General features: G+C 33.8%; 1 protein-coding gene across 5 annotated transcripts in view; it reads left to right on the plus strand.

The window, feature by feature from the left end:
• The window catches only part of DLG2 (discs large MAGUK scaffold protein 2), a gene marked incomplete at both ends in the record, with an annotated part of 2,048,692 nt that overhangs the window by 1,478,154 nt on the left and 548,940 nt on the right, over positions 1-21,598 (plus strand). For all 5 annotated transcript variants that reach the window (XM_081281630.1, XM_081281626.1, XM_081281627.1 and 2 more), the window contains one exon: positions 8,159-8,328. In XM_081281630.1, coding sequence (XP_081137756.1) covers positions 8,159-8,328 — 170 coding nt within the window. The remainder of the gene's footprint in view (positions 1-8,158; positions 8,329-21,598) is intronic.

Consider the following 21,598-nt stretch of genomic DNA (forward strand, 5'->3'; position numbering starts at 1 on the left):
TTTCTGAAATGTTTATTGATACCATAAAGCTAAGTTGAATTAGAATGAGAAAATGTGTCATTATGAACTCCAAATACACTGATCAGTATCTGGAATTAGAATAAAGGAAAATAGGAAATCAGACCCAAGATTTTAAAGTATATTTCTTACTGTATGGTCCTCATCATTTTAGGCTGTGCAAGATATCAAATCAATCTGTAGCTTTTTGATGAGAATCTAGCATATATTTTTATTTGAGGCATTATGGACAAAGGAGGACTTGAGTGCTTAGGAAACATTTTAAAAAGCGAGGAGTATGAGCTCCCCCTCTCCTAAGGCTGGTTTTGGTTATGAGGGCATTTGAAAGAAAGAAAACAACATGAAATGAAATTCAGTGACATGCCTAGTGCAGGTTGAAGAGGTATAAAAAGAGGGGCAGATTTAGAGGCCATGCATGATGTTCATTCTTTCTTAATTAACAAATGTGTACAAGACACCAGGAATCCAAAAGTAAATCACAGTTTTTATTTCATATATTGTAAGTAATTCTTGATGAGTTTTGAGGGGAAAGTAAACAATAAAAGAACTGCTTTAGAAAGGCGAACATGGTTTTGTGTGTCAGAATGAAATAGAGAGGGACCCATTCACCTGGCATCAGAAAAAACATCTAGGCAACTACTGCAGTAGTTGAATCCAGGGGCAGGGGGAGTACCTGGTGGATGAAAGTTGACATGCAGTCCTCTCTGTGGACAGAGTATCAGATTGAGAGGAATTAGTAATGTCCAGTCCTATGAATCTCTCCCTTTGAAATTCCCATTCAATGTCTATTTTCCTCATTACAGCCATTAGGTTGCCTGGCTTGAGATTTGTTACTGGCCTCTCTGCTTCTCCAGGAAAATGCCAAAAGACCAATCACTGATGCTGAAATAGCAATTTCTGCCCCCATTGTGGAAAACTGTGATGTTTCCCAGATGACAGCTGCAGAGAATTCTGCGAGCATTTTATATAAGGGAAATGAAGTGGCAAATAGAGAAAAACAGTACGTTCACTGTGGAAGATGGCTTCTATGGATCATAAACCTAAGTTACTTCCAACAAGAATTAGAGACGAGAGAAGTCGTACTATATTTTTTAAAATGTAGGATGAAGTGGCTATCAGTTGGTCTTTGCCAAAGGAAAGGAGTCAGGAAAAGAATCTCAGATATAAAATGCAAGCTGGAAAATGTTTTTTATGGGTAAAGGCTCACAGAGTTCTCTCTTGGTCTAGGTTACCTTTAAGACTTTGTTCCAAATAAGGAAAAGATTAACATTGAAGGGGTTAGTTTTATAGAATGTAGATTTTTTTCTCATGATCAGTTTGTCTACTTAAGGTTGAGAATTCTGTCAATTTAGAATGAACTACATATGAGCCAAATAGAATACCCCTTCCAAACCTAGAGCACTGGTTTTCAGGATATGGCCCCATCCAGCATTACCAGGATAACCTAGAACTTAGAAATTTGAATCTTTTCTCCTATTCCAAATCTACTGAATCTGAAATTCAATGGGGACAGGAAAAATATGTAACTCAGTGGTAGAGTGCATGCTTAGCATGTGCAAGGCTCAATCCTCAACACACAAAAAGTGGGGGACAGAGAAGAAAAGAAAACCAACACAAAAACAAAACATCTAGGAATCGAATCCAGTGATCTGTGGTCTAACAAACCCTCCAGGTGATGCTCATGCAGTCCAAAATTTGAGAGGATGGATCTAGACTTTGTTTTTTGGCCTGTCTATACTGCTTTTCAGTAGTTCCTTGACCCCAGTGATGGGAAACTAGAATTCATCTTTAAATAAGTGACATTATTTTTAACAACTCTGAGAGGTATGGATAATGCAATGCATAAGCTTTGAAATTATCTAGATATTCCCTATTGATATTATAAACCTCTAGGTAACTTTAATTAGGTAACTTTAGTTTCTGCTATAAAATTTAGGCAGTGATATATTCATTTTGCTATTTCTGTTTAGATTAAAGAATATATACACACACTACACAATATGTACACCTCCCACTATGTGCTTTATTCAAGACTAGGCATTATGTCTTGAATAAACCTGAGATCACAATATAGTATGATAAGTGTTTTTATAAATATGGTACACTTAAATTTGAATTTTAGATAAACAAAAATAATATTTAATGTAAGTATATCTCAAACATGGTATATAATATTCTTATACTAAGAACATATTTAAACTGAATAACATTTCTTATGTGAGATTAAAATTTCACTGAGTGTCTTATATTTTTATTAGCTTACTTTGGTAAGTGTATTAATATTTTACACTAACTGGACCAACTAACTGGGGAGGAGATGACTTTTCCAGAAGTAAACTTGAAGTAATTAAAGGAAAATAAGAATGAGCTAAAGAAGATAACACAATTAAAGTGTTGGTTATAAAGTCTCCCTATATCAGTGAAAATTATTTGTTAGCAAGTAGCAAAGATACATCTAAATTTATTTAATCCAAAGGGGGGGATTAATTGTAACAGTTGGAGTTGAGTGTCTTCTCAAATTCAAAAATCCATGGACAACTAATCCTGGGAAGAGCAGCCACGCATTGAGGCATCTTGGGGCATCTGGAAGGACCCTGGCCTTTATCTGCAGTCCTGGCTTCTTCTAGTATTTCTACTTTGTTCTGGTATTCTTGCAGAGAGGTTTTTGACATTTCACAATCAACATAGGAAAAAAATATGTCACATATTCAGCTCTCAAGTTTCTATTTTTTATGTTCATACAAAATCTCTGAATTTCATGAGTTCAGTTCCACATTACCCAAAACAAGGACTGGCCAAACTTGCCACATGATCCAGGGTAAGTTATATGAACTTGTCAGTCCTTCTGAAATGATGTGGATGTTTGCTTGGAAAAGGCTTAGTGTAATGTAATATAATTGGCACATATCATATGCTTCCAAAACATTAGTCTTCTTCCTGTCCTGGAAAACTATTGAGTTGTGCTGATTTCCATCCTTTAATTTTCAGTTTTAATATACTAATAGCCCTTAGCGAGGTCAGTGAAATAAGGGACAAGTTTCAACAAGGAAGAACCTTAACTTGTGGATGGACTTTAAAGATCCCCAGGAATATTTACATGTGCTTTATGAAAGGAAGACAAAGAAAGAGAGCAGAAAGACATAATTTAGTGTATTTATAATAGGTCATGATGAGCAGGACCATTCAAGTTCACCTCTGCTTGAATGTGAATGTGATCTTCTGTCTTTCTGTCTTAAAGTCTTAGCTTCTGTTATTTGTTCTCAATCTATCTACCTATCTTCAGGAACTCTAGGAATAAAATAAAAAATAAGATTTTTTGACATCTTAACTTTCAAAATGTTTCTGGTTTCATTATAATTCACGTAGAATCTGTAAAGTTATTGCTTTTAAACAGATTGTGATTCTTGAAAAGTGATTGATGGTTGTCTGTACATGGATGCAGTATAATTCCCCAGCTGTGTGTTTTTCTGTTTGATCATGCATTATCATATTTCATCTAACACCTTAAACATTTATCAGGTTTCTCCATTACGTGGTTCTTTGATCTGTAATTTATCCATCTATTTGGGGAAAAAAAAGGAATTATATGGAATAGAAACAATAAAGGATAAGCCATTAGAGGACATCCCTAAATAATAATAGTGGATGCAAAGTTAACTCTCAGACCCTGTGGCCTAAAACCTCCTTTTGAATTAAACAGTGAGAGAGTCTGAGCATAGTTAGGTGTAGTGGGGAGTGGGGCAAGGACAGAGTAGGCATGAGTTGGTAGGAATTCTGCCAAGTGTGCTGATCTTGAGAAGAGCTCACCAAGGCTGCTGTAAAGCTAATTTGTAACTGAAATTCTCTTGTGGGCAGACAAATGTAATGTTAAAGAGAAATTCCATTATGCTTCATCAAGCAAGACTTACTAAATGCCCTATTTTTACATTTTTCTTTCTGAAAATACCATTCATCTCACCTCTTCCTGCCTTTTGTAAACAAAATTTATTAACTCCTTTCAGCATCTGGATTTTAGCTCTCTCCTCTTTTTACTATCTTTTTCCTCTACTGGGTCTCTTTGCATGCTCTCCTATGCAAATACCTCCTGTCTCTTTTTTGCATAACAATAACAAACATTAATTGATATTTACTGTTTGTCAGGCACTTAACTAAGTAGTTCAGTTGTCTTATCTCATTTAAGGCATTCAGCAGTCTTACTATCCCTATTTTTTGATGGAGAAACTGAAGCTTTGAGATGTCAAGTGACTTTCCTAAATCGCACAGCTCCTAAGTTTTAGAGCTGGGATGAATTACCAGAAATATCTGGGTAGGGAGAAGGCTCCCAGGTCCATGTTCTTAAGGTTTCTTTGTGATGTATGTCTCTTACTGAACATTTGGAAGAAATGTAAAAGAAATGTGCTTTTTAAAACACCTACAAAGTTTTACTAGAGGTAAAACTTTGCTATCTTTTTCTTCCTTCTGTACTACTTACACATAGTGAAATTTTAATTTCTAGCACAATTATTTGTAGATCATTTTGAATTAACTAATACCTTTAAAATGCATAAAACCAGAAATCTTATTTCACCAGCAAAACATATTTTGGTACCTTGGAAAAAAGTATATCTTTCATGCTATTTTAAATTATATCCTCAAAGTGGAACAAATAATTCATTATCATTTGATTTTTCAGCAATGCTACATCATATTAGAGAATACTTAATTGTTAAGTAAAAAATTAAATGTGATTCTGTGAATATTTCTGATGATGAAATGTCCTTTTTGTTTCTAATATATTTTATTCAAGGAAATGTACCAGAATTTCTAAAGGAAATCCTAGGAGAAGATTAAAATTATTTTTTCAATCTTGCACACACTTCTGGTCCACAAGATGAAAATTTCCACAAATGAATGTTGTAGGCTTATGTCTGAACAGGAAGAATGGGAAGAGTGAAAGCATCAGCTAAATTACATTGGTGGAGTGGGGAGGAAGTCTATATGCAAATGATTTCTAATACAGTGGCTCTGAAACACTATAAATGCTGTACTTTGTTCTGGGACAAAGTATTCCTTACACTTGAAGCTGATACACTTCTATGTTTCAAAATGAATACAGGGTGCTAACTTCACTGAAAAGGTTATCTATTGGTAAAGGAAGCAGATTAATTTTAAATAGCTGTGACCCTCTAGATAAATTCTATTTCAAGTGAACTGGGAGGAAGTTGAGTGTCCTAGTTTGGCTTGACATTCTCTGCTTCTTTTGAGAATTTGCATGTAAACTCCTCCTCATCATTTTTTTTAAACTTAACATGATCAACTCAGAGTACGTTTGTATCAGAATATACTTTTGAAAAAGACAAAACCAGGTTAAAACCTTCTTGCTGTCCCCATCAGCACTGTGACCTTGTCAGTAAAATTCTACTATTTATAAAATGGGGATCAAATCTTTATAAGTTGAAATGAAAGTAAATAAATGCAGTAATTATATTAATATATCACATAGTAGGTATCCAAAAATATTTAAATTTCTGTCCTGTTCTCTCTTCAGCAAATCCCTGAGCACATCTTTGACCTACCTGTCAATAGCAAAAACTTTCATAGCTGTGGCATCTTGCCATTTATACATATATCTGTACACTTTAGTTTCCTGGTTACTCCTTTCCCCACCCCTGGACATGCTTCCTTTCTTTGCATGGAAAGCTAAAGTTCAAAGAGACAAAGTAACTTGACCATGATCATAGAGTTGATACAGAGCTGGGGCTCAGATCCAGACCTCCTGACAGCTCATCATCCTGTGCTCTGTGTGCTGCACTGAATCTGCCTACTTCATCTACATATTCAGGAACAACCATGTGTTCTGGGCTCTGTTTTCCTCACACAATAATAATTGACAATTAAGGATCCCACTGTATGCAAGAGGAAAAAAATAGTAGTTTAATAGATATAGCCTCCAGAATTTTTTCTAATTCAGCTACTCCCTTTTGTGAAAATCAATGTTTTAAGATATGATTAGTATTCTGAGCATGGGGTGATGGTAAACATAATGTTTTTGCATTATCATGAGATGGCAAAATTACCCATTCTCAAAGGACCAGCTGCTGCAGGGAGGCTGGCACCCATGCTGCCTACGTTCTCAAAACTATTTTAATTGGTAGTTTTCTGGATTTTTTTTTTTTCTGTCAGTCAGAGAGGAAATGTATGTATAAATCTATTAAAGCTATACCATCTGTTATGATGAGTGATATCACTGAATCTTTGTAAAATGTTCCATCTCAGGATTTTGAGGCTGCTCTGTGTTCTCACTGAGGCAAGGGTTCCTATAGCTCACCTCCTCAAGCAATCATTGGAAAATTGTGTACAAAACAAAGACAGGAAAATTCTACCCATACTTTTTGTATAATATCTCTTCTATGTGCCTAAAAGTTTGAAATACTGTGAAAACATATATGAAATTATTGATCACATTAGATATATATGGTCCTAAGAGGAAATTGCCTACATTTTAAAGTGAAGAAGACCTGAGATCAAATCCAGTGTCCACCCAAATTGCTGACAGCTTTAAACAAAAGACTGAACCAGTTGGAACTACTTCTCTCATTTCTCTAATGTAAATAATAAGTCTTATTCCACAAGGTTACAGAAAGAATCCAGTAGTTAGGTACATTAGAAATCAATGAATATTACACCATTATCAATAACAACTATTAACCGGGAACATATTGGGCACTTTGTAAGGGCTCATGTGAACATTATCTATTTTAATCTTCCCCCAAAGCCTTTGTACTACATATTGCTATTATATCCAATTTAAAGATGAGAATATGGACACTTAGAGAGGCTAAGACAACTTTCCATAGATAAAAATTAAGGAAATAGAGGACCCAAGGATTGAATTGAAACTTATTATATATTAATTCAATTAATATTTGCTCATAATAGATCTCCTAAGCAAAACTGGACTCTGGAAAGAGGAAGTTGGAAATGGAAGTTACATAAGCAATCAACCATGTTCACTTTACCCTGGCTACTATGTAGAGAATAAATTAAAAGGTGACAGGTGAGGATTCAAGGAGATGAGGCAGGTGGTTGTGAAAGTTCAGGTGAGAGATGAAGTTGGCACCAGTAAAGGTGAAGAAACCTGAATGAACTAAAGATACACTGAGCAGGTGCAGCTGAATGTGTGGTGATGGCGGGAAAGAGAACTCAGGCATGGGTAGCCCTTGTCCCTGACTCTGAGCAACATGCTGATCTGAGTTGGGGAATTCTAGAATGGATATAGAGTGATGACATCTTTAGCGTCAAGCCCCATGCTCTTAACCACTATTAATGCTATCACTAATTGTTATTGTGAAAATAAAAGCACTTGAAGACTATGCCACATAACTATAAACTACCCAGAAATGTTTATGGAAAAGTCCAATTATTCCTTTCATTGTGAAAATGAAAAAAAATGAAAGTCTGACATAGAACTCGCCATAGTTCTTAGTTTTCAAAGTAAGTACTTTGAACAAGATTGCAAATCTCTTCAAACTCGTTAAATCTGAATTTTAATATTTATAATGTTGTGAGATGAATTTGATGAAAAAGTATTTGAAGATAATTTGCCAGAAAGTTAGCAAATTTATTTTAGATGATTAAGTCATATATAATTTTCATCTTTCTAACAGTTTGTATTTTTCAGATTTTCTAAAATGATTGTATATTACTTTTACAATTAGCAAATTAAGAATTTTAGAAAATTTAATGTATAAAGTTACATTTGTTATGTCTATGTAATCCATAGTTATAAGTCCTGAGAACCACTCAAATCATAACCTTCAACCAAACTAGTTTAAAACCAATCAAAACAATGATGTAATTGAAAGATATCTTAAAATACATGTCCTAACTATGAGCTGCAGCCTCAGTCAGCATGAATTGAAGTTCAGGATGGAAACTGACTAGTAGTGTGCTCAGTGTGGGGAAGGCTGGGAAGGCAAAGAGAGCTTAAGGTTTTCTTGATTTCTTGTAGTTTAAATATCCTTTCAAATTTGAACATTTAATAATTTCTTATACTTTTTACATTCCCATTATTATAAAAGTAGAAAGTCACAAAAATAAAAATATTATTTTTGAAATCCTCCCAGCACTACTGAATCTTGGCTCCTTTTCTTCCTTTCAGGGTCAATGATTGTATCTTGCGGGTGAATGAAGTGGACGTGTCAGAGGTTTCCCACAGTAAAGCGGTGGAAGCTCTCAAAGAAGCAGGGTCTATTGTCCGGTTGTATGTGCGTAGAAGACGACCCATTTTAGAGACCGTTGTGGAAATCAAGCTGTTCAAAGGGCCTAAAGGTAATAAAAAAATAAATGACTCATGATTAGACATGAATAGCAAAAACCATTTGGCTAGAGTTTGTACCACAACCCACCTACAACATACCTTCTTGTATTCTGACATTCATTGTTTACCAAAAGATTTTAAATTCTGCAGTAATAGTTTTTATAGAGAGGAAAGAAAAAAATCTTCTTTCTTTCTTTTTCCCTTTCTTTCTTTCTTTCTTTTTTTGTGGCACTGGGGATCAAACTCAACACTTTATGCATGTGAGGCAATACTCTACCAATAATCAATGTTCCCAGCCTAAGAAACCAAAACTCTTAATATGAACTCAGATAAGGAAATGACAGACTTATGTAGGAATGCCCTCAGTAATAATAAACAGCAACAACCATTACATTTTTTGAAAAATTTTTAATGCATGTTAATTTTTCAGATATAAGTGATAAATCCTCTCATTTGGAAAAATAGTAATGTAGTAATCTATACTGACATAACAATGATAACAATTATAATACTTTATGATTTGCTTTATTTTTGTGATATTCTTATGCATTATGCCCAAAAAGTATTACAGAGTATTTTATACTTGGAATAACTAAAATAAACTTTAATTTTTGAAGTGTCTCAGATCTCTAATGTTACTATAGTTACTCTGAAGAACCACATAGACCGTAAGATGAATCTTCATATCAACTTTTTTTAATGTAATTTTTTTATTTCTATATGACAGTAGAATGCATTACAATTCTTATTACATATATAGAGCACAATTTTTCATATCCCTGGTTGTATACATAGTATATTCACACCAGTTTCTGTCTTCAGACATGCACACTCTAGATAGGGCATAGGGGTTTGAGGAGAAGGGAGGGGACATGGGATAATTCATACCAACTTTTAAGAATAATCCTTTGAACACTATTCCTTAAAATGATAACATTTAATATTAGTTTAGTAGTATTCAAATATTTTAGAAAAATCTATTATTTAGCTTTACAGTATTTAAATATTTTAGGTGATGATTAGATTAATCACTATACTCTTTGAGTGAACCATTTCACTTTCCTTTAAAATCTATTTCAATTGTAATACTAAATGTGGTTGAAAAAAATAAGCATGCAGTTTCCTCTGGGAGACAGTACTAGGTAGTCTTTAATATCTCAGGCCTAAGAGTCAGAACTGAGTTTAATAGCCTGGTTCAGCCAGTTACTGGTGGAGCCACCTTGATTAGGCCACCCCCTTCATTATTAAGTGGAGATCATAATGGTATATCAACCTCATAAGGTTTCTGAGGATTAAGCATTTAACTAATAGTGGATACATAATAAGCCAGTCAAGCCTGATGAAGAATTCAGACTTTAGACCCCAAAAGTCTAGATTGGAACCCTGGCTCTGCAGCTCACCAGCTGAGAGACTGGGTAAAATGATTAACTTTTCTTTGCCTTTTCTTACCTACAAAAAGCAAATAAAAATAGTACTTGTTCTTAGAGAAGTTGTGAGAATTGGAGTCAATTTGCATTAAATATTTAGAATAAAGCCTTACATAAAATAACTGCCCAATAAATATTACTATGGTAAACATGTTATTTTTAGTATAGTTTACTGTATATGATTTTAGCTTTTATAACAATCGTTTGGTAATATAAGGAAAATACTGAAAGATCTCTCATGGGTTAAATTCCAGTGTATTAAAATCACAGACTTAAATTTCAAGAAAAGAAAAAAAAATAAAGCATTTTCTTACTATACTCTTTAGTGGTATGAAAGAAAGACTATCTTCTACTCTACCTATTTACTAAAATTATATTGGCAGTGCACCTGAAATTTAAACAAAGTAGGCATGCATATTATTTCTATTGAAACTACATTTAAATAATATGTAGCTATTTCTATAATTCAGTTATTATCAATTATTCAGCACAACCCTAAGGTAAATACTAATTTTAAGCACCCAGCAAAATATTACAGATCATTCACAAGCTTCCAACTTTCCAGGTCACTTGATGACCTCCAGCTGCTCAGCAGAGCACTTAAAAGCTATATAGAGAATTGATAAACCAAAACTTCTTAATTTAACAGGAACACACTTTTGAACCCTTATTTTTGGCACTTGGGCAACCCTCCAGCTGTTTTACTTAATTCTGAACTCTTTTCTTCTTTGAGCCTGGAGTGGGGCAGGAATTGCTTTGCAACATGGGGCAGTAGGGGTGGGGAGAAGCTTTAGAAATACGCATGAATCAACCAGGTATACTTAGGCAATAATCCACCAAAATTACACAACCTGCAGGAGAGGGGATCATACATGATCTGGTGTAATGAGCTAAGGAAAACAAGGATAATACTGGAAAGAACTTTGCATCGTGAAAGCCAGATCCTGCCAAATCCCCATTAGGCCTGTTGGAATTATGCTGAGTTAGTTACACTTCTTGTACAGTTGTTATGCAGAGGTCATTGATTTGGAATTGATTTCTCTATATAAAACTTGTTGGTTTACAAGAAAATTAACTATTCTAATCATTGTTTGAATAACTAATGCCTCTTCCAGTGCCTTAAACACAGGAAGTGCAGAATCAGCATAAATGAAATAATTAAATTTGATCTTATTCTAAATCTAATATCTTGCTATCTTAACTTCATTTAGCAACTTATAATTATTTTTGACTTATGGTATATTTGAAAGAAAGTTCTATCAATGTTTCACTTATACCATGAAGAGCCATGTGCATTGTGGAGGATGAAGATGAATCAGCTGGAGTCTCCTCAAAAAGTTCTAATGCAAAAGAAGAGATCTGTTAGGGGTTACTTTGAAGAGGCAGAAAAGGAGAAAGGATTTGTTCTTTTTGCTGGAAATACAATTGATGCCACTTATTAAGAAACTGGACAGGAGTGTGTCAAGGATGAGGCCCAGCTTTCTAGTTGGGGTGCAATCTGTGAGAAGGTTGAGATAATGAAGAAATAATTATGGAGGAATGACTAAGCATTTGCTTTTGTACATGTTGGAAGAATGGGGTGCATATGAAAAGGAGATCTCAAGTAAAAGAAGTGGGGAAGCTGAAAAACCTGTCAAATTCACACAGTGGTTCCCCTCCCCTATATTTTGTCAAATATCTGAACTGAGGAGATACCTGAATAATTGACTTTCTCCTATCAATAATGTTTGATATTAGAAAATCATAAATATGTCCACTTTAGTTATTTTGAACAGTTATAAACATTCAGTTAATACATTTTATAGACTTTCTTCATATCCAAACTATTTTCAATTGGCAGATTGTTTTTATCTGTGCACACAAAAGGTAAAGAGTGTTATTCCTTCCTTTTCTCTAAGTAAATGTTATAGGATTCTTTGAAACAGTAATTAAATGATTATATAAATTAAATTTTATATTTTTATAATTCAATACTATGTTTTATTCCTTCTGTCCATTGCACAGATTGATAATTCTGAGATAACCTTTGATATTTGTGATTCTGCTTTTATAGCAGTATTAATCTTCCAATATTCAGATAGAACTACCTGTTTGGTGATTTATAGCTATGCATTACAATAATGAGTATTTGGGTAATATGCAAATATGATATAGAGTATCTTAACAAGATGTAAGAATTTCCCTAAACTAACAGAGATTTGGTCATTGAAAGAAGTTGGGGTATCTGTGTGGGGGCAGTCAGAAGTGAGAAGTGAGAAGAAAGGATAATCATATGTACAAAGCATCAATAAGCAAATCCATTTAGGTTTGCCAAGCAACTGAAAATCAAATAAAGTAGGAAAATTTGAAGTATGTTTGTGGGTTCCTAGGAAATAGATTTACAATAAAAGATTTCTAGTGACTTTTCCAAGGACACTGTAAGTCATAACTTCTAAGGAGCTGTATAATTAAACATATATCAAACTGTTAGTTCCTATGGTCTAAAAATTCATGTAAAGATTTCAGAAACTGGTCATTTGGCCCATCTATTATTCTATAACTTGACTTTTAGTGTATAAATAAGTCCTATAGCTTCCTGTAGTGAGCAAAGAGTTCAGTGAATATTGAATAAACTAGCATTGTAAATGAAAATTAAATACACTGTCCTTATACTTAGTACAGAGACTGCCTGCACTAAAATCCACACACCCCAACCACCATAATGGACAGCTTTCCTATAATATGGGGTATTTAGGTCATCAAATATTTTATTTGTCCATAATTTAGTTGTTCATGACCAAGCAGTTTACCTTACCATTGGTAGAAAATAAACACAAAGATTAAACAGCAAGTTCCATTACTGGAACCCAACAAATAGCTACATGGAAGGATACCATATATTCCCCCAGTCTCTTGCCATGTGGTAAATTATAATGTGTATTCATTTTTTAATACATGTGCAGATCTGCTTCTGAATGCAAAGAGCAGTTTACTTTTTATTCAGGCCCATATCCTGGACTCCAAGTTCCCACTGGTAGGTGGACCTTTTTGTGATAAAGACCATTCTGAACAATGATTTGACCCTTGGTAAACACAGTAGCCAATTTAACTGTTTGGTATGGGGTCTCAAAGCACTAAATTTTCCTTTCAGTGCTAAAATTTTTTCAATCCTTTTGAATTACCAAAATAGTCCCCTTGGGTACACAAGGGGATTTGCTTGAGGACATATATAATGAAACCTTTTATGGGGATAAATAATACAGAATCAAATAAAATGCCAAACTCTATGTATTAAACAAGGAAAACATTCTTCTTGGAAATAAATTGGAGCTAAGTTACCACTTTCTCTCCACCAAAAACCAAATCTTTTTTCTAATTAGATAAAGGACAATGTATCTGATGACTTCACTTTGTTTTCTGGCACATATCTGTGTAATTTGTTATGTATGCATATTGTTAATTTCTGATTATTTCTGGATGCAAGGTATTTGTAGATTGGAGGTGTTCCCTAAGTCAATATTTGTTCATTCTTCATAATGATGTCTATAAACGAGTTCTCTCCTGAGATATTATAGCAAATGATTTATGCATGAAAAAACAAACTGCAAATATTGCCACTGCAATGCCCACTGTTCTCTACATTATCACAGGATGGGAGAGTAGATCACTTGATTGCATTTGCTAAGTGTGTTGCTCCTTTCATTTGCTTTATGGGACTAACATGGCCATCAAGTTTTTGTTTGTTTACTTATTTGCTATTTAAAGCTAGTTCATTTTTAACAGAATTTATGATTAGTGACCCTTGTATATATTTTTGAAGTCTAAATTATTTTTATCATGAAAACTTCAGATTTTAAAAAAATATACTATACTGGATGTAGTTTGAGTTTTCTTTAAATTCAAAGTTTTATTATTTACAGAGAAAACCTATGAGTAGCTATCAATATTCACCAAGCTGATTTTTTTACCTTGATAGCTTGTTTATTAAAGTTTTAAAAGGAAATTTATTAACATAGTAAATATTACAAAGGTAACTCTTTTCAGTTTCTGGTCAGCCACAAAGCAACATGGTTGAAAGACTTTTGGATTTGGAGTTGGAACCTAAGTTTAAATCCTTCCTCTATCAAAGTATTAATTGGCCATGACAAATACAGATATCGTGCCCAATATATTTTAAATGCTTTTCTTCCATGTTTACTTTTTAAAAAGCAAACAGTACAGAAAATTATCATTTATTCACTCAATAACTATTTTACTTCAGAAACACTATTTCAAACAGTTCTAAATGCTAAATCGAAGAAATGAGGATAAATAAGGAAGTTTTGACTTTTCTACCAAGTATCTGACATCTATCTAGACTGAAATAATGCAGTCCTCCTCTGCTGACTGGTCCTAGCTTCATGCTGAATTCATTATGCTCTCATAACTAAATCCATCTTAGTTCCCCAAATCATTGACGAATGTACATTAAATCCTTCCTTCCATGGAACACCGAGGTCCAATAAAATTAAAATTTGCAGTACTTTTTATTCATGGACTATGACTCCTAATGTCATTAAACTGTCAATCAAAAAAATCTTACACTTCTCAGACATTGTCTCTGAACATAATTCAATTGTGGCTAGATACCTTGAAAATTTATTTCACATGGAAAATTTAATGGAAAGATAAGATAAAATCTATTTTAATATCCATAAAGAAAGCCAATTTAAGCATCTTTCAAACACAGACTATGCCATGGGTTGCCCAATTACAAGTACCCACCAAGAATCCACTAAAAGTTGAAAATTTGCACAATAATGGCATGATTAATATAAGCCAACACTGAAAAGAGAGCAATTTGGAGGACACAGGAGTAAAAATGATACTGGAAACAAACTAGGTACATTTTTCTAGGTGAGTCACGGTAGGTATGATAATACTGAATGAAGAAGGTCTGTGACTGTGTGCGCTTTGTTCAGTCTAGTCCGTTTTACCTTCATACTTCTATTCAGATTACAAGCTTGAAATAGAGAAAGCTGCCCTCACATGGAATGGTAGTCACAATATAGTGTGTAAAATATACATATAATTAGACAATTACAGTGCCACCATATAAACACATGCATAGACCTCTACAAGGTAACCTTGATCAACACGTTTAACTTCTCCTTCAATAGTCTGGGAAGAAAGTGCTTTACAATACCGATGATAGCTATTTACTTGGGAAACTGCTCTAATCAATAGATATTTTCCCCCTAAAATTGAGCTGAAAGCTAGAACTACTCTGTGATTGCCCATTTGTCTTATTTCTGCCCTTCTCAGCTCTAATGGACATTCTTCACAGGAGAGCCATTAGACATTTACAGGTCACTGTCATTGCTTCTTCCAGGCCTGTTCTTTAGACCAAGTCACCCCAGTTCAGCAGCCATTCTTGATACATTATCATTTGAAGATCTTTTCATTTATTGCTTATGTCCTGTGAATTTTCTCAAGGTTAGCAGTATCCTGCCTAAATAACAAGAATGGGATCTAAAGATCTGTTTATGTGATTATAAGCACAGACCACAGCAAGTGAATTCTGTCTGTGAATGCTACACTATATTCTGTTAATTGTTTTTGTAATATAGAAGTGTGTTGACTTTGTTCTTAAAATATTTTTATTGGTCTATGTCAAGAATAGAGGTAAATACTTCATATTAGCTATTGACAATGAGACCAATTACATTATATTTTACTATAATGGATATTTAGTATCAATTTATAAAGTTGATACTAATTTATAAATTAATGTTTATCTGTAGTGATCATAATATTGTTGAACTGGGCTTAGCATTTATATCTATCAATATCATTCTTAATAGTTATTCAACCATTTCTTAATTTTAGCCACCATTTTCTCATCTGTATCTACAGGTGACCTGATATTGATAAATAGGATTCTCATAAATAAGATGTAATCTGGCAGGTACATATATTACCCAGCACAACATATGTAAAAGTAAATCCCACAGATATAAAGAAAGTTTGGATAAAATAATAATAGAAAGATAAAACATGAAAATAATGCCCATAGGGTAAGTTTCGACCAAGCAGAACATACATACTACTAAAAAACTGATTATTAGGTTATGAAAGCAGATGAATTTGATCTTCACACAGAAATTCTCCCCTCTAGCAATTCATAAAAAGAACAAATATAGAGGAAATTGACAACCACCACCACATAAAATTTTGTTAACAATAACGAGAGAAGTAATGAAACACAACTTAATGAAATTTGACAAACTAATTAAAGAAAGAGAGAATAGGAGAGAGACTTGGAAAAGTTTAGGAGCTTCCCCACTCTCACACCCCTCCTGAAACCCTACTAGTGATTGAAACACCGAGATTTCTCACTGGTTCCACGAAATGGGGAGAAAAATACACTGAGCCAGTAGCTTTGTTTCAAAGAGTAGTTGAAACTTGCTGTGGGGAGAATCTAAAGTGGGAGGTAGGGAAAATGAGCAGTAATACTGGCACGCTCCAATGGAAATCAGGGTTTTACAGGGCCACTAGGAATCAGAGAAATTACCCAACAGATGAGAACTTAATATAGGAAAGGAGCAAAAGCTTAAGAGACAGCAGAATTTGGGTGTTCCAAGGACAGAAGTCACTTAAAGTGACCAAATTATATGGTTATTTTGTGTGCTTATGTGAATATGTAGCAACAAATCACACCATCATCTATAGTGACAAATAAAAATTAAAAATATGAAAAAAAGGAAAGTGGCTACTTGCTGACAGCCTCTACTGAGCTATTCTTCATCTTCTTCCTCAGCCATTGCTCAGGCATGGAAACAAGGAGAGAAATGAACTACAGTAGATGGGGTAGAGAGAGAAGTTGGGAGGGGAGGGGAGGGGGGATAGTAGGGGATAGGAAAGGTAGCAGAATACAACAATTACTAATAGGGCATTATGTAAAATTGTGGATGTGTAACCGATGTGATTCTGCAATCTGCATTTGGGGTAAAATTGGGGGTTCATAACCCACTTCAATCTAATGTATGAAATATGATATGTCAAGAGCTTTGTAATGTTGTGAACAACCAATAAAAAATTTAAAAAAAAAGTGATTTGAACACAAAAAGAGGCCATATCTTCTGCCATGATTCAAATAAAAAACAAGATGATTATAGTTACAAAGGAGAAGGACAAACTAGTCCTGTGTACCATATCAGAGCAAAGGGAAATCTGATTGAGTTGCCAACCATGAAAACAATTAGTACCTCCGTAAGCATAATCAAAAACAAAAAGCAGCAACAGCATCACAGTCAAACCTATTAAGCACTTCTATATGTTAGGCAGCATGCTAAGTGCTTTATATGTCTATCTTTTTTGATCCTTTTAAGAAGCCCTAAAGGTACTTTCATTCTGTGTGCATCTGTGGAGGCTGATAACAAGCATGAAAAAACATGAATGGTGACCAAGACAGGATGCAAATCACTGGTGTGTGGGTCCAGAACTCATGCTAATAACTCTGAGTGATCTTGGCTCTCATAACCTGCAGAAAATGGGAATAAAGGAAGTAAAAAAGGAGGAAGAAAAGGAAGAGAGAAAACAAAGAGCCAACCTATGATTCAAGGAATGGGATGAAATTATTCACTATTTATGCCAACCAGAGGAACTCAATAAATTAGCTATTGACAATAAATAGCCTAAATAATAAAATTACAGAATTTATAACATATGTAATAAACAGCAAGAAAATGATGAAATAAATGACAAATAGTAAAAGTTTGAGATAATCATAGTGAACATAGATTTTAAAAAAGAGCTTGTGGAGGGGAGGGTAGAGTGGGGAGAGAGAATGGGGGCAGGAAGGTTGGTGGAATGAGATGGACATGTATACTAGGTACATGTGTGACTGCACATATGGTGTGATACTACATCGTGTAAACCAGAGAAATGAAAAGTTGTGCTGAAATATTGTGTACAATGAATCAAATGCATTCTGCTGTCATACATACCTAGTTAGAATAAATAATTTTAAAAAAAAAAAAAAGAACTTGTGGCTAAAGTCAGTCAAGGGCTCAAAAAATATATCATCATCCATGCAGTCTTTCCTAAAACATGTCCTTTACCACAACTTTTATTTATATTATTCTGATTATATGTTTGATTATGAATTAAAAAGTGAAAAAAAATATATTTATTTCTCATGCTAAACTAAGAACACAGTTAAGAATTATTTTAAGCAATAAAGAAATTCAATAAGATGGTAGAAACAGTTAAGAATTATTTTAAGCAATAAAGAAATTCGATAAGATGGTAGAAATCAATAGCATGTAAACATATACTGATATGTAAACACAGTAACCAACTTAAGGATATAATGGAAGAACATATCAATTCCAATAGCAACAGAATGATGAACATTTAAGAATAAATTTTTTGATAAATGTGAAATCTATATAAAAGTAACTTTAAAATACTACTAAGGGACATTTAAGAAAGAATACTATAATTTGTCATTGGAAAAGAAGATGCATCATCAAAAAATTATAAATGTTACTTTTTCATCAAAAACCTTTAAGCAAAAATATCAATAAACAAAATTTCAACAAAAATATTGACTCAATCTCATCTGGCAAAATTTAATGGGAATAATACATGAAAATTTGTAAAAGGAACAATAAACTTTTTTTTTTTCCAGTACCAGGGATTGAACCCAGGCATGTTTAACCACTGAGCCACATCTGCAGACCATTTTTTAAAAATATTTTATTTAGAGACAGGGTCTTGCTCAGTTCCTTAGGACCTTGCTAAATTTCTGAGGCTTGCTTTGAACTTGAGATCCTCCTGCCTTAGCCTCCCAAGCCACTGGGGTTACAGGCATGTGCCACTGCGCCTGGTAAGAACAATAACTGATTAAGAGAGAAGTCCGGCCTAAGATGTATTAAAATATATTGTAAAACTATAATAATTTTAAAAATGAAAATTCAAAAATAGACAACATGAAGAAATTTAGCATATGATTAAGTGGCATTTTGAATAAGCATGAATAGATAGATTATTCAATAAGTCAACTAGTAAAACTGGATCTCTGTCTTTAAAAAAGTCTGTTGGAGCCACACTGCATGCCCTTTTTCCAAATAAATTATCACTCAATCAAATTTTTATGTTGAAAACTGAAGGTATATAGCTGTAAAGGGAAAAACTGGTTAAGTTGGACTACATTAAAATGGGGAACTTTTGTTTACTAGATGGTATGATTAATGGTGAAAAAGTCATAGAATGGAGATAATATTCCCCCAAAATCTATCATACATTCATATGATATTAAACATTATTCATTAAAAAAGAATAGCAAATTCAAAGACACTCTTTCCAAGAGCTGGAAAAGCCTAATAGAATATTATCATCATGAATAACAATATTAAAATATCTTTTCTTTTTAAATAATTTTTTTTTTGGGGGGGTGGGGCTGGGGTTGTGGCTCAGTGGTAAAGCACTCACCTCGCACGTGTGAAACCCTGGGTTTGATCCTCAGCACCACATAAGAATAAATAAAATAAAGATATTGTGCCCATGTATAACTAAAAAAAATATTTAAAAAAAAATTTTTTTGGCTTGCTGATTGTAGTTCTAAGAATTTTTTCTATAAAGGTATCTGCCTGTATGTGACATGGCAATGTTAATTGCAACAGTGTCTCCAGTAGCAAAACATAGCCTAAATAACGAAAGAATGTCTATAAGACACACTGACAAATCTGCATAATTACAGTTATCTTATATTAGACAAAGGTGCCAAAAACATATATTAAAGAAAAGATAGCCTCTTCAACAAATGGTGCTGGGAAAACTGGAAATCCATATGCAACAAAATGAAATTAAGCCTGTACCTCTCACCATGCAGAAAACTCAACTCAAAGTGGATCAAGGACCTAGGAATAAACCAGAAACCTCGTGCCTAATAGAAGAAAAAGTAGGCCCAAATATCCATTATGTCGGATTAGGCCCTGACTTTCTTAATAAGACTCCTATGGCTCAATAATTAAAATCAAGAATCATAAATGGATGAATTCAAACTGAAAAGCTTCTTCTTAGCAAAATAAACCATCAGTGAGGTGAATAGAGCACCTACAGAATGGGAGCAAATTTTACCACAAGCACATCAGATAGAGCACTAATCTCTAGGATATATAAAGAACTCAAAAATCTTAACATCAAAACAAATAACACAATCAATAAATCAGCCCAGGAACTGAAAAGACACTTCTCAGAAGGTGATATACAATCAATCAACAAATATATGAAGAAATATTCAACATCTCTAGCAATTAGAGAAATGCAAATCAAAACTCTAAGATTTCATCTCACTTCAGTCAGAATGGCAGCTATTAAGAATACAAACAACAATAAGTGTTGACAAGGATGTGGGGAAAAAGGCACACTAATATATTGCTAGTGGGACTGCAAATTGGTACAGCCAATATGAAAAGCAGTATGGAGATTCCCTGGAAAACTTGGAATGGAACCACCATTTGACCCAGCTATTCCACTCTTCAGTTTATACCCAAAGGATTTAAAAACAGCATACTACAGGGACACAACATATCAATATTTATAGCAGCATATCACAATAGCTAAATTGTGGAACTAACCTAGATGTCCTTCAGTAGATGAATGGATAAAGAAAATGTGCTATATAATCACAATGGAATATTACACAGCAATAAATGAGAGTAAAATCATGGCATTGGCAGGTAAATGGATGGAGTTAGAGAATATCATGCTAAGTGAAGTACACCAGTCCCCAAAGCCAAATGCTGAATGTTTTCTCTGATATAAGGATGCTGATCCATAATGGGGATGGGGAGAGCATGAGAGGAATGGAGAAACTTTAGATAGGGCAAAGGGGAGGGAGAGGAAGGGAGAAGGCAAGGAGGTAGGAAATGTTGGAATGAGATGGACATCATTACCCTAATTACATGTATGAAGACACGAATGGTGTGACTCTACTTGTGTACAACCAGAGACATGAAAAATTGTGCTCTATATGTGTACTATGAATTGAATCACATTCTGCTGTCATATATTACAAATATAAAAAAGGAAAAATGTCTACAAGAATTTAGTTTATCTACATAATATAATGCCATTCTGCTTTAAAAAATGAGGAACTGAAATTTATGTACTGAATGAATGGGTGAGCTTAATGTACTGAAAAAATAAATGAATGTAATGAGATGGAACAAAACCCAATATGTTATTAAACCACACACAGTACACTGTATAGGCAATACGAATAATGTTTTCTCATTTGCATAGAAGGAAATTAATATAAATAATATCCATCTAGAAAATATCTAGAAAAGTAATTGTTAACAGTGTTTTCCCCAGAAAAGAAACTATGAGAAGAAAACTTACTTGTTTTTTACTGTATATTCTTCATGCCTTTTGGATTTCTACTTCATGCATGCATCACATGTTTTTTAATAACCAAAAACTAACTTTTAATGAAAACGCAGAAATTTAAAAATGGGAAGATGAGTAAAGATATACACACAAAAATACACTTACCAATAGTAACCAGCAAAATAGGATTCCTTGTAAAAATTTAAATGATGCTCATTTTCTGCTGAACACATTTGGCTAACTAGAGAGATGCTGAGTTTTGTTTTAGCTCAATTTATTCCTCAAGCATCCAGTTTAATATCCACCATCATGGGTCAGGAGATGTGCTTAGGGACAGACAGAACAAAGACAAATGGGACTTTACTGTGATGTAATTACGAGAACCTTTAATCAGAACTGTCCTGAAATACAGTTTTTCACATCTCCATCAGTATGCTATATAAACAGCCTGAACAGGCCACTTTAACCAAGCTAGATCTAAACCAATGTTTTTCTT

The sequence above is a fragment of the Spermophilus citellus genome (genome assembly GCF_964194105.1).
Source record: "Spermophilus citellus genome assembly, chromosome: 2".
In the NCBI taxonomy this organism is placed as follows: domain Eukaryota; kingdom Metazoa; phylum Chordata; class Mammalia; order Rodentia; family Sciuridae; genus Spermophilus; species Spermophilus citellus.